Genomic DNA, 26,501 nt, shown 5'->3' on the forward strand with positions numbered 1-26,501 from the left:
GAATTTCAACTCACTTCCTGAGTTGAAATAAACAAACAATAGGTTTACAATCAAGCAAACATGTTAGGCTAAGTTACCAGTATGATTTAATCAAAGATTGGGAACAAAAACAGACAGCCACCCATGTTAGAAAAAAACTAATTTGACACTGACATTTCTCATGACAAAATAAGAACAAAGTGGACTGGAGATGTTATCCTGCAACTCAAGAAAAATGCTGAAACAACTCCTGGATTACAATAGACAACAACCATAAGGTCCTATTTGAAATGTTCCATTTAATTCCCATAATGTTGACAGTACTCTACATGCCATCCCTGCCTACCAGTATATCTCTGTACAAATAGATGCTTCTCAAATTGAGGTGGCTGCTGAACTGTATCATCACATAATAATTTGTTGTTGTGTAACTGAAATGACAAAACTCAAGTGATGCAACTGCATTTAGTCCACTGGAGGGGTAGTGATTCAGTTTTGACAACAGTTCACTAGCAAGGATTAGTAACATTAAACAGTTAAACCAAGTGCTACATTGGTGTGACATTGCAGATTGGAGTACAACCGAGGTGACGTTCCACTCAAACCAGACACCTCAGACTAGATATCTGTTGACAACGGTTTTATCAAATTCGATAATTTCTGCAAAGTTTTACTGATCGGTTTCCTTGGAAGGGGGGGTGCACATGCAATAATTACTCAGTGATGAAAAGCTTTTTGTCCCCAGAGTTGTGAGAATAATACAACTGATAAAAAAGGACAATGGCGGTCTTCACTTTTCCACACACAAATCTTCCTCTGTCAGAAAACAAAGAGCAGATTGTTTTAGGATTAGCTACATGTGCAATTTGTACAACAGAAAAACAACTCTACGATACATGGACCAACCCATAATCAAATGTCATTTTAAAATGTTAATCTTACCCGTCTGCGGGTCAAGGTTGCTCATCGTTGCTAGCGCTAGGCGGCCGGCTGCGAATTTGACTCCTCAGCTGTTCAATTAGCTCTGGGTTCTGCTGTTGCATCTGCTGCGCAAATTGTTGGCCCCTAAATAAAAACATGGTTACAGCGAGGTGATGGAATGGCAGTTACCAAGTACAAGTCACAAAAAAAGTAATACATTAATCAGTGCATTTTATTAACACTCATACATGTCAAACGTTTTCATGTCTTTATAACTGATGTCATTGGTATAGCATACAATAATATAGCCTAATGTAATAACAAATAATATAATACACAAGTAATATTTGGCACAGACTGAGTAGAGCTAGTGGTAGACTTACGCTTGGATGAGACCAGAGATGTCACCTGGACCCGCTCCCCCTACTCCAACTCCTGCTGCCGGTCCGGCTCCCAACCCTAACCCTGGTACAGGCCCTGGTCCTGCACCTAAGCCAGGCCCTACTCCAGGCGCTGCTGGAGGTCCCATTGGCCCGTAAGCCCCTGACATCATCCCCGACATCCTGTACAACACAGACAAGAAAGGTGGTATATTCTACATGCATTAACTCTAAAAGCTACCTACATTTCACAAGTAATTATGGAATCTCAGAGTGCATTTACGAAGTCCTTGCGCTACATCTAAAAAGAGAATGTATTTGATAGAAAATTAATGGATAACTTACAGTTGCTGTACTTGTGGGTTGTTCATCAAACCAGATGCCTAGGATAAAGCAGCCGTAACAATTAATGTCAATATGAGTTCTACTCTTTGGCAAACCTTTTCTACATATGCTGTGTTCATGACGTCTCGTAAATATGAGCATACGACTGGGAAAAATCCACTTGAATGCCCCTCCAACTCATAATTACTAAAACATGGACGCCTGTGGGAAACTTTTGTTTGTTTGGCTTCGTGCAGAGCACAAAAACACCTGCAGAGATGCTATAAACTTCCTGCTAAATTGTTTGAAGAAGAGAGGAAATGCATAAGGTGACAATACATATTTTTTTACCCATAAACGAAGGTCGCCATGTTTTTTGTTGCTGTGACGTCAGTGATTTTCATGACGGAGAAGTCGGAGCTCTATGATGATGCCCGAGTTTCCTACTTGTAATTCCGAGTTGGATGACCGTTCAAATCTATTTTTTTCCTCCCTTGGAGCTTGTTTTTTCACAGTTCCAAGTTGTCTTGAAAGCAGCATGTTTCCCACTTGTGTGATGAATGCAGCATTATGCTGCGTTCATGACATCTCATAAATACGAGCATACAACTGGTAAAAATCCACTTCAACCCCCCTACAACTTGTAATTACTAGTGGGAAACTCGTCTATCATCCCTAAGCTCCGACTTCTCCCACATGCTGAACTCTGACACCACCAATTAAGGAAATTAACCTGATAACAGCATTTCAGCAGTTAATTCCAACAACAAATGATATTAAAAAAACAATCTATTTATATGGGTTTTGAACACTAATTTGTTTACTTGTGTGATAGCTGTACTTTTCGTTTATGGTTGACACAGCTTGTTTGCCATTTGCCAATCGGCATTCTCTACAAGTTCAAAGCACTTGAATGCACACAACTTGTTGCTCCCAGTTTACAAGTAGTATTTGCTGAGTTTCCCATTTGTTATGAACACAGCATTATAGTATTATCCTGTATCTGCCTTGTTGTTCCTAGTATTTTCCATTTGAAAGGGCCAGTTTTAATAAATGGAACTCACCATGTTCATGAAACCAGGGTTACTGAGCAAACCAGCCAGATCAACTCCTCCCACTCCCCCTGTCTGAAGGAGATAAGAAAGAACAACATGATCAACAATGATACATTACACATGTGTACAGCTGATATGTATTCTCCATAGTGGTTGAGATGTTATCAACTTACTGGGCTTGGAGTCTCCATTTTCTGCTCTGCTATTTTCAGGTTGGATTTGTAGGTGTCGTTCTCTGGGTCCAACTCCAGGGCTTTCTTGTAATAACTTACAGCTTCTGTGTGTTTGTTTAAACTGGCTAGAGCCAAACTGGAAGCATGGGACGTTGAAGTCAATGTAAGTCAACCATCAGTCAATAACAAATCAGCAACACACTGGCCCATGTCCACAGTAATATTGAACACTAATGTCTAACATACCCCATTCTTCCATATGCTTTGCTGTAGTTTGGGTCAATCCCAATGGCAAGTTCACAGTCCTGCACTGCTCCAGCGTAGTTGCCTAGTTTGCTGTATGCAGCAGCCCTAACAAAAGCAAACCGTACAATTAGCAGTACCTTACATAAAAACAAAAATGTGAATTCATTTTCATTGCTTGACGAAAACTGCATACATTTACATTTTTGTCATTTTAGCAGACGCTCTTATCCAGAGCGACTTACAGTTACTGAGTGCATACATAATTTTTTTCATACTGGCCCCCCGTGGGAATCGAACCCACAGCCCTGCCATTGCAAACGCCATGCTCAACCAACTGAGCTACATCCCTGCCGGCCATTCCCTCCCCTACCCTGGGCCAATTGTGCGCCACCCCATGGGCCTCCCAGTCGCGGCCGGCTACGACAGAGCCTGGAAATCGACAAAATATACACAATGTGTATCTAATTGTCATATTATCCTACAAGTTCAGGAGTTTGTTGGTCAATACCTGTTGCAGTAGTAAACTGCATTCCGGGGGTTTATGGCAATAGCCTTTGAGTAGAATTCCACAGCTGCCCCATAGTTCTCAACCTTCATTTGATCATTGCCTGCCATGAAAAAAAAAAAATTATTAGCCAGACGAAAGTATAGGCCTATCAACAGCTCTTAACCATTGACACATTTGAAGAGAGCTTATAATAAAGACTGAGTAATGTACAAACTATTTACAGGGAAGGTCCTACCGTCAGTTTTGAGTCGCTCAGCCTCTGCTACTTCCTCCTCAGTGGGGGAATCTGTGGCTGTGTTTATTTTCACGTGGGGGGTGTTTGGATGCTGCAACAGACAGTCAACACATTTGAGACAAAAACCTATTGACCACATATTCACCTTCATATAAAGTGGATGTCTTTTGAGTTTACCTTCAGTGTCGCAGAGGCAAAAATCTCTGGTAACGTTTGAGTGACAGCTAGGGTCTGGTCGTCGGTCGAGACATCGAAGGCTGTCTCCAGGCATTGGACTGCAACTAAGAAAGCATCAGATATTGAGAAATGGAAATGACTGGACACAGTTGAGTCCCTGACCATCTTCCAACATAGGCTGAGAGCTCATCTCCTTGTACTTAATCTTGGCTTCCCAACTCAAACTTACCTTCTAAACTTTCCTGAGCATCTGACGATAGACTCCCAGAGCCCAGTTGATCATGAAGAAACTGAATGATGGAGAAGGCAAGACGCTTTGTGTCAGTCATTTTGGATTGAGGTCCAAACCTCTCAGTAGAATGTGTATTGTGAGGGACCCTGAAGAAGAAAGAGATAAGATTATGTTATAGGTACATCTCCATTGTAAACTGGTTGGAATATATTGTAGGTAGTTACAACAGTAACGTTAACTTAGCGGAGACATATCGGTATTATAACAAATAAACCTTCACGTTACCATGTCATCTGTTTAGATAGCTTAACTTCTTAATCCTAGGCTAATAACTAGGTAACGTTAGCTTGTACATTTGATAACTTGGCAAGACGTCGCTAGCTAGCTAGAATGTTCTAGCAAGTTACTTATGGTCGGCTGCTGCTAGCTAATAAGGCTAACAGAGCTAATGTGAAAGCACTCCGTGAATACTATTGCCAAATTAACAAGCTAGCTGTATAGTTTTGCTTACGTGCATGGGAACTGATTAAGCTTAGCTACGTGGATATCTTAGCTAGGGCTATCTATCTAGTTTGTAGCTAAATAACGTTAGCTAGTTATCTAGCCAACTTAGTATTAGATAGCTTTTCTGACATGACGCCAATAACATTTCGTTGACATTGACATGTGGTTTAAATAACGAAACATTATGACACACAACACAACAGACGATAACACAAATGTTAGCTAGCAAAAATTATCCTTACCAGTTGCCTTTGCTTCAGGTGTTCCTTGCAGTAGCTGGTGGTGCCAGAGTGATATTAGAAAGGCATCTATGCTGATGGTCTGGTGATGCTAGCAAAAAAGGTGTTGATTTTCGTCGCAAGTGTTAGACGTCATAACTGCGTAGCTGAAGCATGCTCACTACGCAGTCGCTGTATCGGCAAACACAGGCTGCAAAGCGCTCTGAAAACGTTGCAACTCGGTTTTCTGAAAGATGACACCGACAGGTGAGTACGAAATTCATTCATGTTACATTATTTCCTAACACTTCATTGCCAAATGAATACTAACTCTCAAAGTTTTGCATATTCATACGTCTGTGCTTGGCTTTCTAACACTTTCTGGTTTTCTGAATACTAGAAGCTACCTGCTTTTAGCAACACTATATTTACACACTAGTTTAGCTAGGAAATAGCTTACAAAATAACGGAATAGTCTGCCGGAAGACAGAAGTGAAATAAAATTCAATTTCAACTTACTCTGCCGATTATCCGAAGGGTTGGTTCTTATGCAGGGGTGGGGAATCGAGAGAAAAAAAACATCTAAATAAAACATAAATCAAACCTGGGTCTGTTGTAGACTCACTTCCTCTCCCGCTCACTGTCAAAATAAAAGTCCTGCATGTGCGCCATACCTGCACAGAAAAGCAAGAACTTGTGGGGGAGTTTTATTTTGACATGGTGTAAGCAGAGAGGAACTGACCTCTGAGGAACTGCATGGGTCTACAACAGACTCATGTTTGGAAATTATGTTTAATTAATTATACGTGCCATTAGTAGGTAGGGCAAACCCTTTTTGGTGATTTCTGGTATATCATCAAAATAAACCAATCGCAGGACGTTTTTGGACTCATTCAGCAGTTTTTACCTGATTAAGTACAATACCATTGGAAATTAATGTTGAAAGTTCAATTTTATATTACTAAAACAGAAGGAAACAAAATTATTCTGTCGCTGCTTCCTGTTAACAAGACATATTGATAAATATCCCAATGTCAAAACACAGTTAACGTGTCCTAACTGTTAAGTTGCGTCAATTCAAATCTGGTATAGGAACAAAAAGAGGTGAACACACGTCTTCTAAGATTTACTAGTATTTTAATTAATGCAAAACACTTCAATGGTAAATATGATGTTCGTATATACGGGTCCACTGAAACACCACGCAGGGCAGTCAGAGAACTGAGCCATTGTTATAAGTTCTTCTTTAAATACTCTGACAGAGGTAGTTCCTGCTTCAGGCAGGCCTATCAGAGTAGAGGCTGGGCTTGGTTTAAACTTACCCAGCCTATCGTTGGAGCTCAGGCTGGTCCCAGCCCCTTGGCGCTTCACTGTTGCCAGGCATTAGTTGTTATCTTTACAAAGTCAGCAACCTCAGACATAGTTTTCTTCTTCATGTTGCAGTACTTTGTCGTTGAGCGGTTTAACAAAGAGGCAGTGTTTGTGTGAGTGAGTCACAAGCCTATCTCAGCCTACCCCCTAATGGTTCCCCACATTAATCACAGCTTGTTATATTAAACAATCTATATCAGTACAGTACAAACCTATTATGTTTGATCATTAATGCTTTCTTATTAAGCTAACAGCACATCTAAAATATAAGATAATAATTTCCCACATAACCAATATGCAGAAACAGTTCGTGATTATAATGAGAACAACAGTAAATGTTATGTTTATCTACTCATACATGTGCAACAATAGTATTACTTGTATCTTTTTTTTAATTGAGCACCTTATAAACTGCACACGCACCAAAAACGTATATCGATTAGGGGGGAAATAAGATTGTAGGCCTATGGGCTGTTGTAACTAACACAACTGAAAAACCACACGGAAACTGGAGATATTTTTAACGTCACTATCTTCTGCAGGTTGTTCTCTAATGGTGTATAATGGAGTTTGGCCTGCGCTAACCATAGGTGGCGCCATGTAACACAGTTTTGGTAGGTCACATGACAAGATGGCGTATTGAACACACAGCGGTGCGAATCACCTCAAGATAAAAACGTAATATTCAATATCAATAAGTTAGACTAAATAAGAGCACTTTATATACTCGTGGGTAATAACATTCAATCTGGATGATAACACAAAACAAATCATAAGGCTAGAGAAATGTATCGACAAATATTACAACAACAAGCAACACTCAAACATGACGGAGGATAAACGAGGAGAATCAATCTCCAAGAGAAAATAGGCCTGAATGATCAGTTCCCGAGGGAGATTGCAGAACGGTGCAAAGTTCTGTACCCAATCTTCAAGGAAAATAGATTAAAGGGGAAGCGTGTTGCTCTCGTAGTCGATAACCAAATGTTCCGCGACAGAAAGACCACTCCATGGCTATTCTGAAAGTTCTAATAGAGGAGTCGAAAAATGGAACACCCAATACTAGCCATGGTAGGGATTGTAATAATAAAACATTTATAGTATTTTATAAAGAGATAAGACGGCATTACAAGAAAGGATAACAAGCGAAATAATACATCTTCAAAAATAACTAATTAGAACACAAGTATTCAATCAACATAGCGGAGATAAAAACATAGCAAACAGAAGACATAGAAGGCACAGTATTTGTGGATGTATTGTGATGGAAGGTGTGGTGTGCGTTTTTGTGTTTGGAAAAGTGTGACGTTAAGTGAGTGAGAAAGGAAATGGTTGCATATCCCAGAACCTATTTGTGTGAGCAGAGGTTGTGAGAGAGAGCTTTCAATTTTGTGCAGATGAGGGATATACATTTTAAAACAAAGTATACATCTAATTTATTTTTGCTGACCTTCTAGGCAGAGTTGCAAAGAAAAAGCCATATCTCAGACTGGCCAATAAAAAGAAAAGATTAAGATGGGCAGTCTGAGATATGGCTTTTTCTTTGCAACTCTGCCTAGAAGGTCAGCATCCCGGAGTCGTCTCTTCACTGTTGACGTTGAGACTGGTGTTTTGCGGGTACTATTTAATGAAGCTGCCAGTTGAGGACCTGTGAGGCGCCTGTTTCTCAAACTAGACACTCTAATGTATTTGTCCTCTTGCTCAGTTGTGCACCGAGGCCTCCCACTCCTCTTTCTATTCTGGTTCGAGACAGTTTGCGCTGTTCTGTGAAGGGAGTAGTACACAGCGCTGTACGAGATCTTCAGTTTCTTGGCAATTTCTTGCATGGAATAGCCTTCATTTCTCAGAACAAGAATAGACTGATGAGTTTTCAGCTGTGCTAACATAATTGCAAAAGGGTTTTCTAATGATCAATTTGCCTTTTAAAATGATCAACTTGGATTAGCAAACACAACGTGCCATTGGAACACAGGACTGATGGTTGCTGATAATGGGCCTCTGTACGCCTATGTAGATATTCCATAAAAAAATCAGCTGTTTCAAGCTACAATAGCCATTTACAACATTAACAATGTCTACACTGTATTTCTGAACAATTTGATGTTATTTTAATGGACACAAAAAATGCATTTCTTTTGAAAACAAGGACATTTCTAAGTGACCCCAAACTTTTGAACGGTAGTGTATATTTAAAAAAGCTAATTGAGGTGAGAGCATTGGAAATGCTTTTGGCTGATGACCTGCTTCTGTTTTGTGGGTGGCACTGTGTGCTGTTTTCGAAGGACGGGTCCTGGCCTCCTGGGGGGACAGGGGTGGTATGCCGATCACTGGGATGACAACCCAACTTGGGATGGGGAGGGGCTTTAGCGGGGGGAATAGTGGAGAACAATTGGAGGGTTACTTAGTAGCAATGCAAATATCATGGTAGAGCTATATGGACACTCAATCACTATGGTACTTTTTATTGGTAAATTTACAAACATATATTGTGAGAAAGAGATTTGAAACTTGTATCGCATTATGGTAAGTGGTGAAATTAGTATAGCCAGTTATAATTGTAATGGCTTAGCAGATAATAACAAAATAATAACAATATTTACATGGCTCAAAGAGAAGGAATATAAAATCTATTGTTTACAGAACTCATTCAACAATTCTACAGTCGTGGTCAAAAGTTTTGAGAATGACACATACTAATTTTCACAGTCTGCTGCCTCAGTTTTGATGATGGCAATTTGCATATCCTCCAGAATGTCATGAAGAGTGATCAGATGAATTGCAATTAATTGCAAAGTCCCTCTTTGCCATGAAAATGAACTTAATCCCCCAAAAACATTTCCACTGCATTTCAGCCCTGCCACAAAAGGACCAGCTGCCATCATGTCATTGATTCTCTCATTAACACAGGTGAGAGTGTTGACGAGGACAAGGCTGGAGATCACTCTGTCATGCTGATTTAGTTAGAATAACAGACTGGAAGCTTTAAAAGGAGGGTGGTGCTTGAAATCATTGTTCTTTCTCTGTTAACCATGGTTATCTGCAAGGAAACACGTGCTGTCATCATTGCTTTGCACAAAAAGGGCTTCACACAAGGATATTGCTGCTAGTAAGATTACACCTAAATCAACCATTTATCGGATCATAAAGAACTTCAAGGAGAGAGGTTCAATTGTTGTGAAGAAGGTGTCAGGGCTCCCAAGAAAGTCCAGCAAGCGCCAGGACCGTCTCCTAAAGTTGATTCAGCTGCGGGATCGGGGCACCACCAGTGCAGAGCTTGCTCAAGAATGGCAGCAGACAGGTGTGAGTGCATCTCAAATCAAATTTTATTTGCCACATGCGCCGAATACAACAGGTGTAGACATTACCGTGAAATGCTTACTTACAGCCCTTAACCAACAATGCATTTATTTTTTAAATAAAAACGTAAAATAAAGCAACAACAAAAAAGTGTTGAGAAAAAAAGAGCAGAAGTAAAATAAAATAACAGTAGGGAGGCTATATACAGGGGGGTACCGGTGCAGAGTCAATGTGCAGGGGCACCGGCTAGTTGAGGTAATATGTACATGTGGGTAGAGTTAAAGTGACTATGCATAAATAATTAACAGAGTAGCAGCAGCGTATAAAGATGGGGTGGGGGTAGGGGGGCAGTGCAAGTAGTCCGGGTAGCCATGATTAGCTGTTCAGGAGTCTTATGGCTTGGGGGTAGAAGCTGTTGAGAAGCCTTTTGGACCTAGACTTGGCACTCCGGTACCGCTTGCCATGCGGTAGCAGAGAGAACAGTCCATGACTAGGGTGGCTGGAGTCTTTAACAATTTTGAGGGCCTTCCTCTGACACCGCCTGGTATAGAGGTCCTGGATGGCAGGAAGCTTGGCCCCAGTGATGTACTGGGCCGTACGCACTACCCTCTGTAGTGCCTTGTGGTCAGAGGCCGAGCAGTTGCCATACCAGGCGGTGATGCAACCAGTCAGGATGCTCTCGATGGTGCAGCTGTAGAACGTTTTGAGGATCTGAGGACCCATGCCAAATCTTTTCAGTCTTCTGAGGGGGAATAGGCTTTGTCGTGCCCTCTTCACAACTGTCTTGGTGTGTTTGGACCATGATAGTTCGTTGGTGATGTGGACACCAAGGAACTTGAAGCTCTCAACCTGTTCCACTACAGCCCTGTTGATGAGAATGGTGGCGTGCTCAGTCCTCTTTTTCCTGTAGTCCACTATCATCTCCTTTGTCTTGGTCACGTTGAGGGAGAGGTTGTTATCCTGGCACCACACGGCCAGGTCTCTGACCTCCTCCCTATAGGCTGTCTCATCGTTGTCGGTGATCAGGCCTAACACTGTTGTGTCGTCGGAAAACATTATGATGGTGTTGGAGTCGTGCCTGGCCATGCAGTCATGGGTGAACAGGTAGTACAGGAGGGGACTGAGCACGCACCCCTGAGGGGCCCCCGTGTTGAGGAACAGCATGGCAGATGTGTTGTTACCTACCCTTACCACCTGGGGGCGGCCCGTCAGGAAGTCCAGGATACAGTTGCAGAGGGAGGTGTTTAGTCCCAGGATCCTTAGCTTAGTGATGAGCTTTGAGGGCACTATGGTGTTGAACGCTGAGCTGTAGTCAATGAATAGCATTCTCACGTAGGTGTTCCTCTTGTCCGGGGAAAGGGCAGTGTGGAGTGCAATAGAGATTGCATCATCTGTGGATCTGTTGGGGCGGTATGCAAATTGGAGTGGGTCTAGGGTTTCTGGGATAATGGTGTTGATGTGAGCCATGACCAGCCTTTCAAAGAACTTCATGGCTACAGACGTGAGTGCTACGGGTCGGTAGTCATTTAGGCAGGTTATCTTAGAGTTCTTGGGCACAGGGACTATGGTGGTCTGCTTGAAACATGTTGGTATTACAGACTCAGTCAGGGACATGTTGGAAATGTCAGTGAAGACACTTGCCACTTGGTCAGCGCATGCTCGGAGTACACGTCCTGGTAATCCGTCTGGCCCTGCGGCCTTATGAATGTTGACCTGCTTAAAAGTCTTACTCACATCGGCTACGGAGAGCGTGATCACATAGTCATCCGGAACAGCTGATGCTCTCGTGCATGCTTCAGTGTTGCTTGCCTCGAAGCGAGCATAGAAGTGGTTTAGCTCGTCTGGTAGGCTTGTGTCACTGGGCAGCTCGCGGCTGTGCTTCCCTTTGTAGTCTGTTATAGCATTCAAGCCCTGCCACATCGTCGGAGCCGGTGTAGTACGATTCAATCTTAGTCCTGTATTGACTCTTTGCCTGATTGATGGTTCGTCGGAGGGCATAGCGGGAATTCTTATAAGCGTCCGGGTTAGAATCCCGCTCCTTGAAAGCGGCAGCTCTACCCTTTAGCTCAGTGCGGATGTTGCCTGTATTCCATGGCTTCTGGTTGGGGTATGTACGTACGGTCACTGTGGGGACGACGTCATCGATGCACTTATTGATGAAGCCAGTGACTGATGTGGTGTACTCCTCAATGCTATCGGAAGAATCCCAGAACATATTCCAATCTGTGCAAGCAAAACAGTCCTGTAGCTTAGCATCTGCGTCTTCTGACCACCTCCTTATTAACCAAGTCACTGGTGCTTCCTGCTTTAGTTTTTGCTTATAAGCAGGAATCAGGAGGATAGAGTTATGGTCAGATTTGCCAAATGGAGGGCGAGGGAGAGCTTTGTATGCGTCTCTGTGTGTGGAGTAAAGGTGGTCTAGAGTTTTTTTTTTTTTTTCTCCCTCTGGTTGCACATTTAACATGCTGGTAGAAATGAGGTAGAACGGATTTAAGTTTCCCTATATTAAAGTCCCCGGCCACTAGGAGCACTGCCTCTGGATGAACGTTTTCCTGTTTACTTATGGCCTTATACAGCTCATTGAGTGCAATCTTATTGCCAGCATCGGTTTGTGGTGGTAAATAGACAGCTACGAAAAATATAGATGAGAACTCTCTTGGTAAATAGTGTGGTGCACAGATACTCTACCTCCGGCGAGCAAAACCTCGAGACTTCCTTAGTATTAGATTTTATGCACCAGCTGTTGTTTACAAATATACACAGACCGCCACCCCTTGTCTTATCGGAGTCAGCCGTTCTATCCTGCCGATGTAGCGTATATCCTGCCAGCTGGATGTTATCCATGTCGGCGTTCAGTCACAACTCGGTGAAACATAAGATTAAAGCTGATCTACCCCCCCCAAAAATACAAATAAAATAAATACAAATAGACAGTGCCAATAATTTACCAACTATTTGAGCATTGCCCTGAATGCATTGGATGAGCAGGTCTGTAATTTAGACAGTTATTTATTTTGTCTCAGCATCATAGTTTGCAGAGAGGCGTTCCTGCAGCGCCTTCTAATAGAAGGCCAGTATCACTGCTCATGTGTCGTTAGATGCTTTTTTGCCCTCTCCCGCGTCACTTTATACACCGAAGATCTCCACTAAACATAGAATCACATGGTTTATCCGTCCAATTTACAGTAGCTATTACAGTGACAAAATACCATGCTATTGTTTGAGGAGAGTGCACAACAGCGCAACAACAGTCCCCTGTAGCTCAGTTGGTAGAGCATGGCGCTTGCAATGCCAGGGTTGTGGGTTCGTTTCCCACGGGGGGCCAGTATGAAAATGTATGCACTCACTAACTGTAAGTCGCTCTGGATAAGAGCGTCTGCTAAATGACTAAAATGTAAAATGTAAATGTATCACGGCAACTGGTTTGATACATTCACCTCTGAAGGTTATGTACTTACATTCAGTAATCTTGCTCTGATTTGTCATCCTGAGGGTCCCAAAGATGAAATGTGGCATAGTTTTGTTTGGTAAAATCCATTTTTATATTCAAATGTAGGAACTGGGTTCTACAGTTTGAACCCCTGCTGTCTCTGGCTCCACACCCACCCTGCCTGGCCATCTAGATGTGTGAAAGTTGGTGTATAAGCTAATGATCCATCATGTATGACATTCTGGGAGTGTGTAAACTTACATTTTGTATTACCATATCATTTTTGTATGTTCTCTATAGTTATGTACTTGAAAATGTATCAATTGACCAATTCGGCACATTTGGGCAGACCTGATACAAAATAGTCCAGTATTGGTCTCCCGAATGGCGCAGCGGTCTAAGGCACTGCATCTCAGTGCTTGAGGCGTCACTACAGACCCCCTGGTTTGATTCCAGGCTGTATCACAACCGGCCGTGATTGGGAGTCCCATAGGGCGGCGCACAATTGGCCCAGCGTCGTCCGGGTTTGGCCGTTGTAGGCCGTCATTGTAAATAAGAATTTGTTCTTAACTGACTTGCCTAGTTAAATAAAATAAATACATAAAATTGCAATGCTTCACTGGATCAATCTGAAACTTTGCACACACACTGCTACCATCTAGTGCCCAAAATCTAAATTGCGCCTAAACTGCAATATTATATTGTGGCCTTTCTCTTGCATTTCAAAGATAATGTGTTATATTCTCCTACATTAATTTCACATTTCCACAAACTTCAAAGTGTTTCCTTTCAACTGGTATCAAGAATATGCATGTCCTTGCTTTAGGTCCTGAGCTACAGGCAGTTAGATTTGGGTATGTCATTTTAGGCGAAAATTGAAAAAAAGGGTCAGATCCTTAAGAGGTTAACACATTGTGCGGTGGCAGTGCTGGACCTCTTCATGCCTATCACGTCATTAGCTAGCTAATATGCACATCCACATAGTTTCTATAGATAAGAGTAGAAATGTGAACAATGTCAGTTATATTTACAGACTGCCAATTGGTTGCTAGTGTTTAAAGGGAACAGGGAAATATTGCTAGTATTTGTAGTGTTACGGGGTGGCATGTAGCTTAGTGGGTAAGAGCGTTGTGTCAGTAACCGAAAGGTCGCTGGTTCAAATCCCCGAGCCGACTAGGTGAAAAATCTGTCTGTGCCCTTAAGCAAGGCACTTAACCCTAATTGCTCCTGTCAGTCACTCTGGATAAGAGCGTCTGCTAAATGACTAAAATGTAAAATGTAGTGTTGACTGTACATCTGATAGTACACCTGCCACAGTATCTTCTAACCGCATGAACAATGCTGAAACTAGACCTAGTTCATACCACATGCCATTGAATGTCATGAATCATCCCCTGCATAGTGAAACAAAAAATATTTCCTCATACACTTCCTCACGGTTTAGAAGTAGGCCTTTTCCAAGACGAACCATCCAACTCATGACCAACCTTTCTTTCACCCAACAGAAGAGTTGGCATCTGGCAGTGGTGCGCCAGTATGTGCTGACAACCGCCTGCGCTGGGACCTGACCCCCGAGCAAATCAATCAGCTCTCAGATGAGCTTATTGCCAAGACCAAAAAGGTGTATGACTTTGTCGGGGCCCTGGACCTGGCCAGTGTTTCCTATGAGAGTACCCTGAAAGCTCTCGCTGATGTGGAGGTGGAGTACACAGGTGGGTGTGACTCCAAAATAGCATCATTTCTTCAACCCCTTTCCTGTATGACCACAGTGGATTGAAATTAATAGGTTATGATGTAGCTAAAGAGGGCAAAGAACAAGTCCCTGCACTTTGTTGGTAACTGATGGGCAGGTTTCACTAAAACAGAACTGAGGATACATAATCGGTTCAGTCTAGCAGTTCAGTCCATAGCAACCACACCTAGCATCTACTCCACTGTCATTGTAAGCAATTGGGAAAATGTCTAAATTGGTATGCAATGGTATAGACAAATCAGCACATTTACATAAAGACTAGCTGACCAGCCTATGCTCCCTACAATAGTGTTTTTGGCATTGTGTTGAAGCCAGGCACAGGCAGTGGACACTGGACTGTACATGTTAAATCAGTCAGTTGTAGCCTTTTATAGACTCAGAGCAGCAAAATATCTCATTCAAAATGTACAAAAGAGCTTGTTTTTATCATCGTTTGCATCATTTTAGGCCTTTAAGACTGTTTCCTCACAACGCACATTCCCCAAAACCTAAGCCTATGTTTCAAGCAGACAATGGTCAGGTGTTCAAATCTGTTTAGACTGGTTTTATAAACTATTTGTGCGTGCTACACATTGGTAATGGATTGAGTCCCCCTATTTCAGTGTGAAAGCACTTTGAGCACTGAGAAAGCACGACATGCACTGTATCATGATGACGATTGTATCACTTACAATGAAAATGACGCTCATATTACCTGCTCACTTTTACATTTTGACATGTTATTCCAGTTGAGCGCAACATGCTGGACTTCCCCCAGCATGTGTCCTCCTCCAAGGACGTGCGCACGGCTAGCACCGACGCCGACAAGAAGCTGTCGGAGTTTGATGTGGAGATGAGCATGAGGGAGGACGTCTACCGGAGGATCGTGGCTCTGGAGGTGAGGAGGGCCATATGAGATCAATACAGAGGGTACCAATAGATAAAAGATGTCAATAGTCTATAGTGGCTTCCTCTCCTCATCTCCTTATTCTTCATCTGCACTGATCTGAAAATACAATCAGTGCATGTGCTTTCATCTTCCCACTTCATTAGATCAGTACTAATAAAGGAGAGGAAAAGGGGAGCCACTGACCTATTGAGCTGTACCTAGGAAGATATCGATAGGTGATTCCTGTATGTTTTTACATGCTATTGCCTCATGTTGTCTTTAGAATTATCTTATGGCTACGTAAAGGTTGGGTGGAGTATCATTCTCATTGGCTGAGTTCTGCTTTTAACCTCTCACAGGGGAAGGTTGACGATGACACGCTTACTCAGGAATCCAAGAGGTACATGGAGAGGCTGATCAAGCTGGGCCGAAGAAACGGCCTCCACCTGCCCAAAGAAACACAGGATGTAAGAGACTTTACCGTTTTCACGGACCCCCCCACCCCCAAACCCCACACCAACCCCACTCCCAACGGCCAGTATACAGTATCAGTTCTCTATGTTTGACAGGTAGTATGAAACTGCGGCTTGGAATATTGTTTATTCATACTATGCAATGTATTCTCAGTGAATTTAGTGATGTTTTTCCCCCCTGTTCAGAGAAATTAGCCATTGAAGTCTTGCATTTTTCCCCCATAAATGTATGTGAAAGTACCACTTTTGACCATTCGATGCAGCTGTTTCTGCTGTTACTGCCACACCCTTTTATCCATTTAGCTGGTTTCTTGTGTTTATTAAATGGACCCTTTTGCAACTTTGTGTATAAAACATTAGCCTTTGTCCATGATGAAAAGGTTTGGTCATCCATACAATTCAAGCCAGTCCTCCATGAAAGCAATTCAAACACACACAAACTGTCCTTCTCTTAGGCTTAATCTGTGTCCAGGAAACGGCCCCTGTGTGTGTAGTTTATTCCCTTCCAAAAAGGTCTGGATTAGTTAGACCATTTCTGGTGAACAAGCAAACCAACAGCAGTTCTAAAGGTTTCAATGTCCCAAATACACACTGTATATTGTTTTGTAATGGTGTTGGGTTTAATGGTAAATATCACTAATCAAACAACATAGAAATGTTTTCTAACCATTTTATTGAAAAACATAAGACTGCTATGTAATGGTTTATAATTGTATTATTTTATTAGGGTTGTCACAACATTTTAGTCACTAGCACATTTCTCCATCACATTTTTGGACTTGTAGGAAAAGTCTTCATATGAGAATTGCACCATAGGGATAACCCTCTCAGGGAGCTGCCGATTGTTGGGTTGAAGTATTAGGTTGCTAAGAGAAGGACAAACTGAATTGCTTTCATGGAGGACTGGCTTGACTTGTGAGGATGACCACACTATTTATTTTCATAATGCGCAAAAACTATATATTTTCTACCCAAAGTTGCAAAAGCATTTTTGTGATCCATTTAATAAACACAAGAGACCAGCGACATGGATAAAAGTGTGTGGCAGTAACCGCAGGAACAGCGGCATCTACTGGGAAAAATCTGGTGTTTTCACAGTGATTTATGGGGGAAAATGCAAGCGACTTCAATGGCTAATTTCTCTGAACGGAGGAAAAACCACCAATACATTACATAGGATGAATAAAGAATACTGTAAGCCGCAGCTTCATACTACTTGTCAAACATACAGAATTTATACTGGCCTTTGGGGTGGGCTTGGTGTGAGGTTTGGGTGGGTCTGTGGGTGTCTTTTGACCATTTATTTGGATTCTCACGTCTTAATCATTGTTAAAAGGTTTGGTTTTGGTCCAAATCGGATGTTTTAGTGCTATATTTATTGAGTAGTATATGAATCCTATAAATTGAAATTGACAATTTTGGGTGCAGTCGATTTAGCTTAATTTCTCACAGTTCAAATAATCTTTCAACAAAATAATGTTATTGGCATGCTAATCTTATCTGTTCCTAACAGAAATGATTTCAGAACAATCTGAGATGGTGGGTGTCAATCTTCTTTCTTGTGCTTTTTGAGGTGGAATGACTCGTGTCATACTTTGATCTACAGTAGGTTCACTGTTGTCAACTTATTGACTTTACCTATCAAATCCAAACAGGAAGTCAAGAGGATCAGGAAGAGGCTGAGCAACCTGTGCATTGACTTCAACAAGCACCTGAACGAGGACACCACTAGTCTGGCTTTCACCAGAGAGGAGCTGGGTGAGTCCATGTTCACTGGGCCTAACAGTTCAGACCCCATTTCTGTTGTTGGACCTTTGCTCATATAAATAATAGGTACTATCCAATAATAGTAACTAAATAGTACTTAATAGTATTGGTATCAATTCCAATTTGTTAAAATATCTTCATTAAAAATAGATGGCCCTCTGAATTGGAATTTCAGTATACTATCTACTGAATTGACTCAAAGTGAACTGAAGTAATAACCAAAGTGAAATTCATCCCAACCTGGCTCTTTACAAACTATAAGCTCACAGGCACCTATCGAAGCCTCCCTGTTCTCTTGTAGCAGTAACGATCAAAAGGATGCCAAAAACATAACTTTCACCGACAGTTGCTGTGCCGTTCGACCTTAACTGATTCATCAACATTAAGGGGAATCCCACTTAATGGAAACTGTTGTAGAATTTAAATGTCTCATTCTTGGCTATATGAAAGATCTAGCGAGTTTTCAGGTTTCTAATTTGATTGCTTGAAAAAAAGAATATTCTAAAAGCACTAACATTGAAAGTAAATCCATAAGTATGACTTCTGACATGTATGACGATGCACTTCAGGCGGTCTCCCTGAGGACTTCCTGAGCTCGCTGGAGCAGGACGGGGACAAGCTGAAGATCACGCTCAAGTACCCCCACTACTTCCCGACCATGAAGAAGTGCTTCATCCCCGAGACCCGCAAGAAGCTGGAGGAGGCCTTCAACTCTCGCTGCAAAGAGGTGAGCCATTGTCTGTTCTGTGTTAGACAGTGATACTATCCTGTACTGGGAAAGCGTTGACCAGAGAAAGTACTCGAAACAAGAAAATCGCAGAGCCCCGAGAAACTCAAAGAAAGTCGAACTGCTGCACGAAATGAACGTTTACAAAAAAAAAATTGTTTATTCTCTGAGCACCAAGGATAACCTGTAAAGTTACTTAAAATGGTCCCCTGGAATGGATTTCAGCCCTCACCCTCTGTCATTTTCCCCTGGTGTAGAAGAACTCTGCCATCCTGAAGGAGCTGGTGCAGTTGAGAGCCCAGAAGAGCTCCCTGCTGGGCTTCAACACCCACGCTGACTTTGTCCTAGAGATGAACATGGCCAAGTCTGGCAAGAAGGTGGCCGGCTTCCTAGGTGGGTGTTACTGATCGAGACTGGGTACAACTAACTGAAAGGTTATGGTCCGTTGTTCCATTTCCAAATGACCAGTGTACATTTTGCTAGTTGTTTTGTGATGAACTATTCATAGCTGCAGAGGCTGCTGTCAGTTGTATCAGAAACAATGTAGTGCTTCAGCTGCTTCACTATACTCCCCTTACCCCACTGGCCGTAACCACCCTGTTCCATTTTAGTAAAAGTATTGATGTCAAATTGTATTTGTTGAGGGCATTGCTCACACTCAACTATGCATTTACAAACACAACTGCTACAACACAAAATGGTTCACATTGCAAAAATGGAATGACAGCAGTGCACACAGGATGCATGTTTTTCTGCATAGAAAAGTATTGGGCCAGCCGCCCTAAGTGTTTTCTATTTAAATGTTTTATAATTTTCGGGATGGAAAACATTTTCAGTGTAAACTCAAACGACTAACACCTGATATAAAGTATGTAGAAAAGATAATGGACCTATATTTTTTAAATAAGATAATCTTTGAGAACTAACAATCAGCAAAATAATGCATTCAGGGGTATTTTTGTCATGGCATGGGGCCTCCATTGTTTTTGTTATGTTTGAGTCACTCCGATAGCATAAGAACACAGCATAAGCCATGGCAAAAAGTGTAGAATTGCAGGAAATTAGCTTTATAGAGCCACTGAACTGCCTGATTTGGCCTCATTTTGAAGCTTGGTCATTAAGAAATGCTTAGCGATCATGACTTAAGCCAAACGAGAGTTGCCTTGGGGGCGTGTTGTGTTTTCCCCCCTTTGCTGTTATAACAGCCTCCACTCATTCTGGGAAGGCTTTCCATTAGATGTTGGAACATTGCTGCGGGGACTTGCTTCCATTCAGCCACAAGCACATTAGTGAGGTCGGGCACTGATGTTGGGTGATTAGTCCTGGCTCACAGTCGGCGTTCCAATTCATCCCAAAGGTGTTCGATGGGGTTGAGGTCAGGGCTCTGTGCAGGCCAGTCAAGATCTTCCACACCGATCGCGACAAACCATTTCTGTAGGGACCTCGCTTTGTGCATGGGGGCATTGTCATGCTGAAACAGGAAAAGGCCTTCCCCAAACTGTTGCCACAAAGTTGGAATCACAGAATCGTCTAGAATGTAATTGTATGCTGTAGCGTTAAGATTTCCCTTCACTGGAACTAAGGGGCCTAGCCACCTGTGTGCAATCTAAGTCTCACATGATCTGTCACATGATCTCAGTATATATACACCTGTTCTGAAAGGCCTCAGAGTCTGCAACACCACTAAGCAAGGGGCACCACCAGGCAAGCGGCACCATGAAGACCAAGGAGCTCTCCAAACAGGTCAGGGACAAAGTTGTGGAGAAGTACAGATCAGAGTTTGGTTATAAAAAAATATCAGAAACTTTGAACATCCCACGGAGCACCATTTAAATCTATTCTTAAAAAATGGAAAGAATATGGCACCACAACAAATCTGCCAAGAGGAGCCGCCCACCAAAACTCACGGACCAGGCAAGGAGGGCATTTAATCAGAGAGGCAACAAAGAAACCAAAGATAACTCTGAAGGAGCTGCAAAGCTCCACAGCGGAGATCTGTCCATAGGACCACTTTAAGCTGTACACTCCACAGAGCTGGACTTTACGGAAGAGTGGCCAGAAAAAGGCATTGCTTAAAGAAAAAAATAAGCAAACACGCATAGTGGTGGCTGCATCATGTTATTTTACATTTTAGTCATTTAGCAGACGCTCTTTTCCAGAGCGTCTTACAGGAGCAATTAGGGTTAAGTGCCTTGCTCAAGGGCACATCGACAGATTTTTCACCTAGTCGGCTATGTTTTTCACCTGCCACCCTATGTTATGGGAATGTTTGTAATTGTTAAGGACTGGGGAGTTTTTCAGGATAAAAAAGAAATGCAATGGAGCTAAGCACAAGCAAAATCCTAGAGGAAAACCTGGTTCAGTCTGTTTTCCACCAGAAACTGGGAGATTAATTCACCTTTCAGCAGGACAGCAACCTAAAACACAAGGCCAAATCTACACTGGAGTTGCTTACCAAAAAGACAGTGAATGTTCCGGAGTGGCCGAGTTAGTGTTTTGACTTAAATCTACTTGAAAATCTATGGCAAGACCTGAAAATGGTTGGCTAGCAATGATCAACAACCAATTTGACAGAGCTTAAAACAATTTAAAAGAATGTGCAAATATTGCACAATTCAGATGTCTAAAGCTCTTAGAGATTTCCCTAGAAAGACTCACAGCTGTAATCTCTACCAAAGGTGCTTCTACAAAAGTATTGTGTATTTCATTTTCAATACATTTGCAAAAATGTCTAAATGCATTTTTTCACTTTGTCATTGGGGGTATTGTGTGTGTGTAGATGAGTGAGAAAATAATCAATTTTGAATTCGGGCTGTAACACAACAAAATGTGAAATAAGTCAAGGGGTATGAATACTTTATGAAGGCACTGTATCAATATCTTTGTCCGAGTTGAAATGTATCGGCTAGCTAGTGAGCCAGTTCGAGTCAACATTATTGAAAGCAAGTATCCAATGCCTGCCCTGCATTGACCCTAAATGCAAATAGCCTACAGTTAGCTGTTGTTAGCAAGGTAGCTAGCTAACGTGAGCTATGCACATCTTCCTCTGACATGCTACATCACGTTACAAGTTAGCTTGGTGTATTTAGCTAGCTACATTATCATTCCCCTTTTATCTGTGGTATCATAGCTAGCCTGGCTCGCTAGCATTATAATGTTGTATAGCCAAAAGTAGCTACTAGCTAGGTAGTACCAGCTATCTTGCACTTAGCTAACATACTCAACAATGGATGTAATCCATTCCTGGCCATCTGGCAATACTGTTGAAATGCATTGGAAGTTTGCACCAACTTTATGGAAGCCCATTTTCACTCCTATTTATTGATCGAAATGTGCGTGCGTTGCACCCATATACAGACTTGACAACATTGTCCACTAACTCACATGGCAGCTGGGGGCGGACCACAATGCATTGTCTCTGGGCAATTGGGCATCATTGGCAAAAGTGGGCATGTAAGTAATTCATACCCAACCGTCAAGTAAGTTGTGACGAACGCACTTACAAAACTGTTTTTTTTTTTAGATGAGACTGACTTTAGGACCAGTTATCCTATTTACACTTTGTAGGCAATTTTGACACTAGAATAAATGTTTCTGACTCATATCGATGCCACAAACTGCATAAAAATGGGATCCACAAGTTCACCTGACTGGGGAAATAGATTTTAAAAAAGGGCCTCATTGCCAAAATCCCGACGTATCCCTTTAAAACAGCAACATTTTGTTTCTGCGGCCAAGAGGAGGGCCTCTAAAATGTTCAGTTGGCGACTGCGCCACTAACCACACACTGCTTTGCCCCTGTCACGCCCACTACCTAAACTCCATTTTGATCCAGAAAAAACCTTAACGCACACACAGTTTCCACCCCTCACATCTCTGCTCCAATGTGTGTGTGTGTGTGTCTGTCTGTCTTTGGGAGGGATTGGGATCAAGCAGGAGACAAACTTCCTTTGGGTACATTTGACAGTAAGGTAATCTTCCTTTTCTCCAGAGGAACTGGCCTGTAAATTGAAGCCCCTGGGAGAGGAGGAGCGCAAGGTCATCCTCAAGCTGAAGAAGAAGGAGTGCCAGAAGAGGGGCCTGCCCTTCAAGGGCGAGTTATATGCGTGGGACACACGCTACTTCATGACCCAGGTAGACCATAGGGAAAAACAACAAATGTCTGCAGCTCTGTTATGCTGGGGACCCAACAGTAATCTTTTTAACACGTACATAAATACATTGGCGTGGGGGGATGTCAGAGTTGCAGAATGCAAAGGTTGTTGTGCTGTTGTATTAAATAATTGCGTATGTGCAAGCCTATACAGTGGGGGAAAAAAAGTATTTAGTCAGCCACCAATTGTGCAAGTTCTCCCACTTAAAAAGATGAGAGGCCTGTAATTCTCATCATAGGTACAGAATTTTTTTCTCCAGAAAATCACATTGTAGGATTTTTTATGAATTTATTTGCAAATTATGGTGGAAAATAAGTATTTGGTCAATAACAAAAGTTTCTCAATACTTTGTTATATACCCTTTGTTAAATACCCTTTGTTGGCAATGACACAGGTCAAACGTTTTCTGTAAGTCTTCACAAGGTTTTCACACACTGTTGCTGGTATTTTGGCCCATTCCTCCATGCAGATCTCCTCTAGAGCAGTGATGTTTTGGGGCTGTCGCTGGGCAACACGGACTTTCAACTCCCTCCAAAGATTTTCTAGGGGGTTGAGATCTGGAGACTGGCTAGGCCACTCCAGGACCTTGAAATGCTTCTTGCGAAGCCACTCCTTCGTTGCCCGGGCGGTGTGTTTGGGATCATTGTCATGCTGAAAGACCCAGCCACGTTTCATCTTCAATGCCCTTGCTGATGGAAGGAGGTTTTCACTCAAAATCGCACGATACATGGCCCCATTCATTCTTTCCTTTACACGGATCAGTCGTCCTGGTCCCTTTGCAGAAAAACAGCCCCAAAGCATGATGTTTCCACCCCCATGCTTCACAGTAGGTATGGTGTTCTTTGGATGCAACTCAGCATTCTTTGTCCTCCAAACACGACAAGTTGAGTTTTTACCAAAAAGTTATATTTTGGTTTCATCTGACCATATGACATTCTCCCAATCCTCTTCTGGATCATCCAAATGCACTCTAGCAAACTTCAGACGGGCCTGGACATGTACTGGCCTAAGCAGGGGGACACGTCTGGCACTGCAGGATTTGAGTCCCTGGCGGCGTAGTGTGTTACTGATGGTAGGCTTTGTTACTTTGGTCCCAGCTCTCTGCAGGTCATTCACTAGGTCCCCCGTGTGGTTCTGGGATTTTTGCTCACCGTTCTTGTGATCATTTTGACCCCACGGGGTGAGATCTTGCGTGGAGCCCCAGATCGAGGGAGATTATCAGTGGTCTTGTATGTCTTCCATTTCCTAATAATTGCTCCCACAGTTGATTTCTTCAAACCAAGCTGCTTACCTATTGCAGATTCAGTCTTCCCAGCCTGTTGCAGGTCTACAATTTTGTTTCTGGTGTCCTTTGACAGCTCTTTGGTCTTGGCCATAGTGGAGTTTGGAGTGTGACTGTTTGAGGTTGTGAACAGGTGTCTTTTATACTGATAACAAGTTCAAACAGGTGCCTCTTAAAGAAGAAGCTACATGTCTGTGAGAGCCAGAAATCTTGCTTGTTTGTAGGTGACCAAATACTTATTTTCCACCATAATTTGCAAATAAATTCATAAAAAATCCTACAATGTGATTTTCTGGATTTATTTTTCTCAATTTGTCTGTCATAGTTGACGTGTACCTATGATGAAAATTACAGGCCTCTTTCATCTTTTTAAGTGGAAGAACTTGCACAATTGGTGGCTGACTAAATACTTTTTTCCCCCACTGTATTTATTAAAAACAAAACACTGTTTTATGTGACAAGCAGGGATTGGTCTGAAGCCAAAAAAGAAAGGAAATTCACATGAGCACCACAATCCCTACTTCATCCATGCTCTACCAAGGTTTTCCAGCACACAGCTTTGACACCTACTACATTAACTATATGTATGTTGGTCTGTTGTACTTAAGCAATGTGTAGGCAGGTTGCTTAGGATTCAAACCTTCTCAAACAGCCTAATTAATACTTGCAGAGGAGGTGCTCCCACAATAATATGATCTGTACCACATACAAGGCTCACTAATAACAACTGACATATTTTTTTATGTCAGACAATTGTCTGTATGCATACCACCATATACAGTGGGGAGAACAAGTATTTGATACACTGCCGGTTTTGCAGGTTTTCCTACTTACAAAGCATGTAGAGGTCTGTAATTGTTATCATAGGTACACTTCAACTGTGAGAGACAGAATCTAAAACACATTGTATGATTTTTAAGTAATTAATTTGCATTTTATTGCATGACGACATATTTGATACATCAGAAAAGCAGAACTTAATATTTGGTACAGAAACCTTTGTTTGCAATTACAGAGATCATACGTTTCCTGTAGGTCTTGACCAGGTTTGCACACACTGCAGCAGGGATTTTGGCCCACTCCTCCATACAGACCTTCTCCAGATCCTTCAGGTTTCGGGGCTGTCGCTGGACAATACGGACTTTCAGCTCCCTCCAAAGATGTTCTATTGGGTTCAGGTCTGGAGACTGGCTAGGCCACTCCAGGACCTTGAGATGCTTCTTACGGAGCCACTCCTTAGTTGCCCTGGCTGTGTGTTTCGGGTCGTTGTCATGCTGGAAGACCCAGCCACGAGCCATCTTCAATGCTCTTACTGAGGGAAGGAGGTTGTTGGCAAAGATCTCGCGATACATGGCCCCATCCATCCTCCCCTCAATACGGTGCAGTCGTCCTGTCCCCTTTGCAGAAAAGCATCCCCAAAGAATGTTTCCACCTCCATGCTTCATGGTTGGGATGGTGTTCTTGGGGTTGTACTCATCCTTCTTCTTCCTCCAAACACGGCGAGTGGAGTTTAGACCAAAAAGCTATATTTTTGTCTCATCAGACCACATGACATTCTTCCATTCCTCCTCTGGATCATCCAGATGGTCATTGGCAAACTTCAGACGGGGCATGCGCTGGCTTGAGCAGGGGGACCTTGCGTGCGCTGCAGGATTTTAATCCATGACGGTGTAGTGTGTTACTAATGGTTTTCTTTGAGACTGTGGTCCCAGCTCTCTTCAGGTCATTGACCAGGTCCTGCCGTGTAGTTCTGGGCTGATCCCTCACCTTCCTCATGATCATTGATGCCCCACGAGGTGAGATCTTGCATGGAGCCCCAGACCGAGGGTGATTGACCGTCATCTTGAACTTCTTCCATTTTCTAATAATTGCGCCAACAGTTGTTGCCTTCTCACCAAGCTGCTTGCCTATTGTCCTGGAGCCCATCCCAGCCTTGTGCAGGTCTACAATTTTATCCCTGATGTCTTTACACAGCTCTCTGGTCTTGGCCATTGTGGAGAGGTTGGAGTCTGTTTGATTGAGTGTGTGGACAGGTGTCTTTTATACAGGTAACGAGTTCAAACAGGTGCAGTTAATACAGGTAATGAGTGGAGAACAGGAGGGCTTCTTAAAGAAAAACTAACAGGTCTGTTAGAGCCGGAATTCTTACTGGTTGGTAGGTGATCAAATACTTATGTCATGCAATAAAATGAAAATTAATTACTTAAAAATCATACAATGTGATTTTCTGGATTTTTGTTTTTAGATTCCGTCTCTCACAGTTGAAGTGTACATATGATAAAAATTACAGACCTCTACATGCTTTGTAAGTAGGAAAACCTGTTCTCCCCACTGTATCTACAGTAGATTAGGTTTGTTGTCGTCCACTTATGACTGGCTACCTGCTGCAGGCATGTTGTTGAGCAACCGAGTTGCTAGACACAGTTT

At 42.4% G+C, this 26,501-nt stretch overlaps 2 protein-coding genes and 1 non-coding gene across 3 annotated transcripts in view; 2 read left to right on the forward strand and 1 right to left on the reverse strand.

Annotated features, from left to right (window-relative positions):
- Positions 1–69: 69 nt before the first annotated feature.
- Positions 70–5,076, reverse strand: LOC121533689 (small glutamine-rich tetratricopeptide repeat-containing protein alpha). Its single transcript, XM_041839838.1, has 12 exons — positions 4,977–5,076; positions 4,228–4,376; positions 3,999–4,102; positions 3,822–3,912; positions 3,587–3,686; positions 3,079–3,183; positions 2,833–2,968; positions 2,669–2,731; positions 1,626–1,663; positions 1,284–1,463; positions 922–1,044; positions 70–795 (listed from the first exon to the last, which is right to left on the reverse strand). Exons 2-11 carry the CDS (start codon positions 4,325–4,327, stop codon positions 933–935), a joined length of 1,029 nt encoding a protein of 342 aa, XP_041695772.1. The 5' UTR covers positions 4,328–4,376; positions 4,977–5,076; the 3' UTR covers positions 70–795; positions 922–932.
- A 34-nt stretch (positions 5,077–5,110) lies between these two features.
- The window catches only part of LOC121533688 (thimet oligopeptidase-like), a 28,839-nt gene continuing 7,448 nt past the window's right edge, over positions 5,111–26,501 (forward strand). The window contains exons 1-8 of the mRNA XM_041839837.2: positions 5,111–5,219; positions 14,556–14,762; positions 15,532–15,680; positions 16,031–16,138; positions 17,800–17,902; positions 18,481–18,638; positions 18,896–19,031; positions 22,630–22,772. Of these exons, the coding sequence (XP_041695771.1) occupies positions 5,207–5,219; positions 14,556–14,762; positions 15,532–15,680; positions 16,031–16,138; positions 17,800–17,902; positions 18,481–18,638; positions 18,896–19,031; positions 22,630–22,772 (1,017 nt within the window). The 5' untranslated portion in view covers positions 5,111–5,206. The remainder of the gene's footprint in view (positions 5,220–14,555; positions 14,763–15,531; positions 15,681–16,030; positions 16,139–17,799; positions 17,903–18,480; positions 18,639–18,895; positions 19,032–22,629; positions 22,773–26,501) is intronic.
- Positions 18,177–18,311, forward strand: LOC121534375. The gene has a single exon (XR_005994607.1). It is a non-coding gene; the product is annotated as a small nucleolar RNA SNORA16B/SNORA16A family (small nucleolar RNA).

The sequence above is a fragment of the Coregonus clupeaformis genome, chromosome 20 (assembly GCF_020615455.1).
Source record: "Coregonus clupeaformis isolate EN_2021a chromosome 20, ASM2061545v1, whole genome shotgun sequence".
Lineage (NCBI taxonomy): Eukaryota > Metazoa > Chordata > Actinopteri > Salmoniformes > Salmonidae > Coregonus > Coregonus clupeaformis.